The 8,819-nt window shown below is 40.5% G+C and overlaps 1 protein-coding gene across 1 annotated transcript; it reads left to right on the plus strand.

Moving 5' to 3' along the window:
- The first annotated feature begins 1,746 nt into the window (after positions 1-1,746).
- On the plus strand, positions 1,747-7,144 carry tmem165 (transmembrane protein 165). Its single transcript, XM_029500694.1, has 6 exons — positions 1,747-2,077; positions 2,426-2,651; positions 2,740-2,915; positions 3,221-3,403; positions 3,632-3,737; positions 5,491-7,144. The coding sequence occupies exons 1-6, from the start codon at positions 1,928-1,930 to the stop codon at positions 5,565-5,567; spliced, it is 918 nt and encodes a 305-aa protein (XP_029356554.1). The 5' UTR covers positions 1,747-1,927; the 3' UTR covers positions 5,568-7,144.
- Positions 7,145-8,819: the final 1,675 nt, after the last annotated feature.

Genomic DNA, 8,819 nt, shown 5'->3' on the forward strand with positions numbered 1-8,819 from the left:
CAGTTATTTACACTAGGACATATGCTATGCAGCGGGGTTAGTTATGTTACATTTTACATACAGTGTAATAAATAAAACCATTTCTATTCAGTCTGACATCTTCACATTTCCACAGTACATGAACATGAGTTAGAGATTTTTGGCTAGATCATCAGCATGAAGAGCTTTGTGTTTCAAAGGGAAAAAAAGACATCTGGCAATTTCACTTGTGTTACAGTTGATTTTGGCACAGTAATAGAACTATTTGTCATTAAGGGACACCAGCTCCTGCAGCCAAAAAAGATTCAAATTAGTCAAATGATTTCAAAATAAATTTCAGTTGTGTAGTTTAAAATAGTTCTGTTTCATAACTGTAGCGGCAATTTTTTCTACATGTACTTTTACCACTATTATTAAGCAGTCCTCTTGGCTTTTAAGCTTCACACACAAGAATCTTCTCTCAGTGAGTCACGTGTTCACAAAAAAACTTTACTGAAAAAGTAAAAACAAAAAGTTACAAGATTCCTCATAACGCATGGTTAAAAACCATGTTGCTCCGTGGGCTGCTTCACAACATTTTCAATTTTTGAGAAATGTACTAATCTTCGCATATGTTTCTGTATCATATGTAATATAACCTATAACATTTTGACTTTTTAAGAAAATACAATGAGTGAATGATAATATAAAGTCATTTTTTTTGGTAATTAAATACTGTAATTAAATAGACTCAATAAAGAAGCAACCTTATGTTTGTGTGTTTTACCATTACATTCATAATTACTGCTGACTATTCTTTCAGTGCTTATAGGTTCTTGCATGGATGGAACATTAAGGATAAATGATATTATAGACAAACAAACGTACCTATATAGAACATTGTATTTATCTCATAATTTCTATTATGATGACCTTTCCATATAACTTTATCATTTCTTGAATACTAAATCACAGAGCACTTTCTTCCATTGCTGAGTGCTCCAGTTTTGTGCTCACCTGCCCATTGTAGGTGTTTTTGGAGATGAACAGGGATCTGAACAGGCATCCTGACCAGCCTCATACACAACAAACTGGGACCCCCAGGTCCTCATGCTCCTTTGACCACCGTGGAGCGGAGAGCCTTCAGCTGCTCGGCCTGAAACCTCTGGATTTCTCTGCCTCAGGACTTAAAAGCTCTACCTCTCTCACCACTTCCTAATCTCACCTCAAAGCTCACCTTTTCAAAAAGGCCTTTAAGCCTTCCTTGGAATGATTTCACAGCCTTGTTTCTGCTTTTGCTCTCATTGATTTGTGTCCTGTATTTTTTTTTTTCCTTTTTTTTTTGTTCTTTCTTTGATTGATTTTATTGTATTGTCTCTAAGACCATGAGTGTCTAGAAATAAAATGTATTATTATTACCATTATTGTGCTCTGCATGTCCTGACTTTTTTCTTTCAGAACCAGAATGATCTTTTGCAGCAATTTGGGCTACAGAGGCTCTCAGGCTCTGAGGCTTTCAGTGAGCCCACTTTTCCTCCCTTTGATCCAGTTCTTACTCCTGCTAAAAGTCGATGCTGTCTCCGACAGAAAGGTGACCACGACGACCATAACAGATGGGAAAGTTCCCAAAAAGAGCTGCAGTCTTCCAGACGCTCTGAGAGCTGCCTCACGCCTTTCCCCGTGTCCGCCCCACCCACCGGCTCCTGACGTCAGTCCGCAAGTCTACGTCACTCTCCCGACGGTCCAATCAGCGCTCTGATTCTGTCCTCTACTCTTCTTCTCGAGGTCGTTAACTTCCGTCTTGAGCTGGCTCGGTCTTTCTCATCGTGACGTGTATCACGGAGGACTCCCTCATATTGTGCAGGTCGCTAATATGAAGTTAGCCAGTCCGCTTGCAGGTCATATTAAGTGATTGGCGGACACAGAAACGAGCAGCAGACGGCACCGTGACGGTGTTCAGGCAGCGATAATGCCGGTCACGGTCGGCGGAGGACAGGGACGGACTGACACGAATCTAAGATGCTTCTTGTTTCCGCTCGTCGCCGTGTTGTTGTTGTCCGTCGGAGTTTCTGCCATCCCGGAGGAGCAGAAACCTGCTCCAGAGCAGCTCCCACAAGAGGTAAAAGTTTCGACTTATTTATCAGCGTTCAATTCTTTCTGTCGCGGTCGACTGACTTCGGTTTCCCACTTGAGTGATGCCGCTGTTAGCCAGCTCCTCCGAGCTAGCCTGATGCTAACAGACATGTCTTCCGGTTATGTTTAGATCTCACGTAGTAATACGAAGGACAGAGCGGATAATGTAAAGAAAACGGCTTGTGTTTGGCAGCATGCTAAAGTCACGTTATTCATTTTGGTCACATTTTCATTGGTGTTTTTGGAGCAGACGGGGCAGATCTTAAAGTTTGACCTGTATTTATAAACTCTGTGTAACTGAGCTGACGGTCACTGTGTTTATTTTTACTCTCAGAAAGCTGCAAGTCCCCATCCACTAGGCCTAGTAGTTTCTGAAGATGACTCCACCAAAGGGAATCTGGGATTCATCCACGCTTTTGTGGCCTCTATATCTGTCATCATCGTGTCGGAGTTGGGGGATAAGACATTTTTCATTGCAGCCATCATGGCCATGCGTTACAACCGTCTCACGGTGCTGGCCGGTGCGATGCTGGCCCTCGGACTCATGACATGTCTTTCTGGTGAATAGAAGTCGTGATTTGGTGCTTTATCTTAGTTACCTTCTTCTCTGAGTGATAATGAAGTAATCGAAGCCCCACTTTTCTGCAGTGCTGTTTGGCTACGCCACCACCATCATCCCTAGAATCTACACATACTATGTTTCCACCGCCCTTTTTGCAATCTTCGGTGTACGCATGCTGAGAGAGGGGCTGAGGATGAGTCCAGACGAAGGCCAGGAGGAGCTGGAAGAGGTGCAGGCGGAGATCAAGAAAAAGGATGAAGAGGTAAGTCAAGTTTTCCAGTTGCACCCAATTCAATTCTCTTTGGAGTCTCCCTGCACTCATAACTTATGTGAAATGGTACTTTAATAACAAAAGTTCAACTGTTAATGCACATGTGCAATGCGATGTAGAGCGAATGGAAAAAATACCCACATATGACTACTTAAACCTCCTACAAATTAATCAAATCTTGCTCTTTTACAGAGAATGAAGCACGAGTCACAAAAATCCTCCTCTTTTCCTATCGGTAAATAGAGCATTATATCCAGTTTTTCAATTAGATCACTTTGTCTCTGGTGTCTGCTCAGCTTCAGCGATCCAAACTGGCCAATGGTACTCCAGATGTGGAGGCTGCTTCAGGGACTACACTGCCTCAGGGGAAGTGGCACAGCATCATTTCACCCATCTTCATCCAAGCCCTCACCCTCACCTTCCTCGCAGAGTGGGGGGACCGCTCGCAGCTGACCACCATCATCCTGGCTGCACGGGAGGTTTGTTACCTTAGTTCAACTGAGCCTGCTGGGTTGCTTCAAAATAAAATGCGTTCTTCTACAGCTGGCCTAAATGCAAAACAAATATTTTTTGGTTTAGTTTTTGTTTTTTCCAAACACAACTGCCCTTCTGTGTAACAACACTGTAAATTAAATGTTTAGTAAGGGCCTTGTAGAATATCTTTCACTGTAATGCGTGTGTAAAATGTGTGTTGTTTTAATTGTCAGGACCCATTTGGCGTTGCAGTGGGTGGTACCCTTGGACACTGTTTGTGTACAGGCCTGGCTGTGATTGGTGGGAGAATGATCGCCCAGAAAATTTCTGTCAGAACAGGTTAGTTTTCTTTGTGCTTTGAATTAATGCACACGTGTCATCTCTTTTCATCCATTTGCACTGAGACTTTTCAGGGCTCCAATTATGTAATTTAAGATGACAACTCTGACATACTGTAAAAAATGTACACAAGGCATTTAATTAATTTCAAATTGCAACAACATAATAAATGTTGCATTAAAATGTGTTCAGACCCCCTCACTTTGAAAGCTGTGAGACAGGTGTCAGTTTTTACACATCTCATCGAATCAAATTTTATTATAGTGGCAAATCATAATAAAGTTACTTTAAAGCAGTGAATAGATCAAACTCTTTATAGAGTTATGTAGTTATTTATTTGTCTGCATTCGTCCTCATAGTTTAACACCACAAAATGTGTCTTATTTTTATGAGATTGATGCATTTACAGTCTTGCAGCTAAATATTTTATCATTTCAGTGCATGTGTGTGACCATCACCAGCCCTCCCTGGAAGCTAGTTTGTTGATCTTTATTGAGTGAAATGACCTTTGTGTGGCAGGGAAGGCAGAGTTATAATTTTATTGTTTAAAAGAACCCAATAAATCCTTCCATGAGAAGTCTCTTAGCAACATTGGCAATGAAAAACCTCCTTAAAGAGGCTGCAGAAGATCTTAAGGGAGACATCAACTGATTTACTTCAGGCAGACTCTGATCAAGATGTAGAAACCTGATAGAAATTATAAAAAGGGATGTAAGCAACCTCAGCTCAATTTTATGTGAGGTGGAAAAATGTCTGAGTACTTCTCTCAATGTGAAATTTAACTTTTTCCTTTGTAAAAAAACACAGTTCAAAAGTTTTGTTTGCACTTTGTCACTGTGGAGTAATGAGTATATTTTGTATTAGTGTAAGTACACGTGAAACATATGTACATGGACACAGATACAATATTTACATGACATGCTTTGAGCAGTTTCTCAGACGTGCCACTCTTACCAAGTCTGTCCATATTATATTTGTGGTTGTGTAAGGTGTATGATCACTGTGTTCAGAGAAGCAGAGTGGACCACTGATACAGAAGCTGGTTGAGCTGCTGCTGTGGATGAGGACAGTAAAGTAACATATTTTAGCCACTTAAAAATACCAAGAGTAACAAGCAATGCTGCACTTTATTTTGAATAAATTCTCTGCTGTATTTTACTATAAAACAAGTTGGTGGGTGGGGGGTGTTTAATGTGGTTAACATACAGGTAATATAGCATGTTTAGAGTTATGTGCATGGAGAGCAGGGGCCATTCACAGACAAAGAGCATTTCAATAGCACCTAAAAAATGAGCAAATCAAGCCGCTATGTGGCAGATAAGTGTGCACTCCATACGATGACGTAAAGTTTTTTTTTTTTTTTTTTTTCTCTCTCTCTCAGTGGGCATCATGTTTTAAGTTGTTTCTGCTGCTGAGCTCATCACAGCAGCAAATCACCCAGCTTCTGTGTCACTGCTCTTATTTCTTTTAACTGGCTGCATGTTGATCCAGATCCACTGTAGGTCATATCCTGAATATGTAGCTCGCACACCCCCACATCAAATAACTCCAACTATCGCTTAAACAAACTAACAGCCCAAAGAATGCCATCTCACCCTGGAGGAGAGATCAGAGAGTCCCCTGGGCAACAGAGGGATATGAAGTTGTTAAAAGTAACATTCTTACTCTTCCAAGCTGATTGTTGGTACTAAAGTACATATACACTGGCTGTCTGTCATCCTGACTTTTTTTTTTTCTTGTTTTGTCTCCATAGTTACAATCATCGGAGGGATTGTTTTCCTGGCATTTGCCTTCTCTGCTCTCTTCATCAAGCCAGAATCTGGATTTTAATTTGAAGAAAAGCTTGGGGGTTTTCTATGTACATATGTGTAAAATTTGGGTCAGTTGCTGTAGAGACTTTAGTTTTGAATCATATGTGTATAACAAAATGTGTGGGGAGTTAGAACAGAGAGCCAAAGTCCTGTTTGCCTTCCTTATAAAGCCTCTGTTCCTCTGCAGTCTATACCTCAGATGTTTCTCATAGAGGACAAATTTAACATAAAAAAGTCTTTCCCAGGATTCCTTAACCTGAAGCACACACCAAATCCTCAGGTGTAGTAATCAAAAAAAAAAAGTCAGTGCTTTATCTTTGACAGACATGCAAAAGTTAAAACACGTTTGGCCTACACCAGGGAACCTGGAATGAAAGCCCTCAAAGAGTATGAAGCACATATGAGTGGAAGAGAGGCCAGTAAGGAAGGTAGTGCTGCGGCTCTGTGTTCGCTGAATCCTCATCACAAAGTGTGTGAGAGAACGAGGACCGGATTGTTAGAGATGGCCCCCCTCTGACTTGTTTCTCAGGGTTCAGACTCAGAACCTGACATGCACTACTTTCCTCACACTCAAAGCGGAGTACATTTCAAAATGTTTGCCTTTTACTTTTCCCTGTCTTTCTTTTCTTTTTTTTTTTAACATATATATGGACTGGTTGATTTGTCTTACCAAGCGTGCAGGTATGTTGTTGGCTTTGCTTTGTTTATTGTTCCTTCCACCCTCCCCTCTGGCTGACACTCCTGCTTTAATCCATTATGCTGTCATAGGAAGTAGACCTGCTGTCACTGGTGTAAAATTGAAGACAGAACCAATAGTACATAATTAGGAAAGTGCTTGAAGTTGAGATTTTATTTGAGGCAAAAATAGTTCATTTCCCTATTGCTTTATTTGACTGCTGATACACAGGAGCAGTTTTTCTGGTGAAAAGAGGATGAGCTGAACCTCTAGAACACCTCTGCATCCAGGTTTCACCAAACCTGACCCACTTGCATTCGGGACAGAGAGCTACACAACAATACACAACAGTACACGACAGTTCATCGTGGCTTCTCCTCATGCAGATCACAAAGGCAATATTGATCCAGACTCCTCATGAGTCTGACCAGTTTCAGGTGCTGATACTGAACAGACTTCGGGTCAGGCTGAAGACTTACTGTCGTCCTTCATAGCTTAGCTCTTTTTCCGTTTGTTAAAGCCATTTTCAGGATGAACCTTGCTGCTTACGTTACTGCCCTGTATCATAGTCACTGTGACCATGAATACATCTGATATAGAAGTCACCACCAAGTGTGATATCTGCTGTAAACAGCTGCACCTTCAACAGCAATGTGCTTTAATCTTGTTTTTCATCTTATTTAAATCGATATGTATTTACTTAGCTTGACTTTCATTTTTGTTTTTAGCATACAAACTGTAAAGACAGAAAATGGGGTGGAGATGGGGAGAGGCCACAAGAATCAAGGAATGGAAATATTTTTTTTTACATGAACAGGCCAAAGCAGCATTGTCAGTGTTTGACAGGCTGTGCCCAGCTGTGAAATACTTCGGTTTGTGATACAGGTTGGTAGCAATGCCTATAAATCTGAAATTCTCAATTAAACAGTTTCATGTGTTCTCTTATTTCTAAACCACTCATTTGTTTGAGTTTTATACAGACTCACCCCCTTCCCCCTGTTACTGGAAGGTAGTGAGCAACTGAAAAAGTTGATTTGAAAGTCGTGCCTTGATCTCTGAAGTGTTTGGCTCAGGTAATGAATGTAGGACAGCGCATGAGGGGGATTTACTGTGAAAATACAACTCGGCCCTTTGGACCTATGTCACATTATCTTTTGTTCCAAAGCAAGTGGCCTTAAATTCAATTCTTTTTTTTCTTTTTTTTTCCAATCGATCCAAATGAGTTAACCTCTGAAGCCTAAAATGTGTAACTCCAAACTAAGCAGCAGGTGGCAGCAGCACATACTCTGAGCTTCACAGCAGTGAACAGCAAACATTGTCTATAACAAAAACAAAATTTGGTCACAGGGAAAGAGACGCAGTTACATTTGCAACATTGTTTAAAAGATATACAAAAATTATATTATCAGCATACAAAGACGTGATTTAAATCTTTGGTAAATAGAGCTATAATAGCATTTGGTACATTTATTATTCATACATATGGCATGAATTAATTTTTTTTTTTTTTTTCATAAAAAAAAAAAACTGAGAATGGCTCATTATTTGTGGCTTGCTAATGCTATTATGGAGAGGATTTTTAGGGAAATTAGTCTTAGTAATTGTTTATTCATTGATACACTCCATTCATTGAATAGTCTGAATTTCTTAAGCAAAAGAACTAAAATATTTTTGATGAAGTAAATGTCTGTTTGTAAACACTGGAATCAGATTGTAGGAATAATTGTTCAGTTCGGTTAGAATGCAGTTAAAATCCTGTTGGCCAGAACCATAATCATAATTCATGTGATAAAGAACAGAGTTTAATCACTATTAACATTCTTATTTATGTATTACAGCTGATTTACTAACTCTGGTTAGAAAGTGAAAACTTTCAGCACTACCTGGTCATGTCATCTTGGAGAGTCAGTGATGTCCCAGCTAGTGTCCACCATGGCCTGTAAAAGGCATCTGCTCTAAAGTCAATGAAAGCTGCAGGATGTGGACTGGCGCCTCTCTAATGTGTTTCCTGAGCCAAACACAAACAACACAAATAGGAAGTGTAGGCAAAGAGAAATCACACACATTCACAGTTTGTAGTGGAACGTGGCCATTTCATCCATTTAAAGCTTGAAGTAAAACAACTTGATTGGCAGGAAAATAATAAAAAAAAAACAGCTGAAAAACAGCTACAGGGAGTAATTCACAGCCCACATGGGTATGAGATGTGAAATGACCATTCATTCATCCTCCATTGCTTATCTGTTTCTGGCTGGAGCCAATCCCAGCTCACACTGGGTGAGGGGCGGGGTCACCCTGGACAGGTGACCTGTCCATCACAGACCCAACAGGCAGAGACCTACAACCGCTCAGACTCACTCTCAGACCTACAGACAGTTTAGAGTCAGCAGTTAACCCAAACATGCTGTCTTTGGGCGGTGGGAGGAAACCCATGCAGACTGCTCCCACTCAGACATGAAATGACAACATCTCTTGCCAGTAACAGGAAAGGCAGTTCAATATGCTTTCTTATGATGCAAGCAATAATCTATATGGAATTTTGGGGATTTATCAGCAGCTGGTGTGTTGGTTTATTTTTCCCCTGGCAGCTTTGAT

The sequence above is a fragment of the Echeneis naucrates genome, chromosome 4, assembly GCF_900963305.1.
Source record: "Echeneis naucrates chromosome 4, fEcheNa1.1, whole genome shotgun sequence".
Classification (NCBI taxonomy): domain Eukaryota; kingdom Metazoa; phylum Chordata; class Actinopteri; order Carangiformes; family Echeneidae; genus Echeneis; species Echeneis naucrates.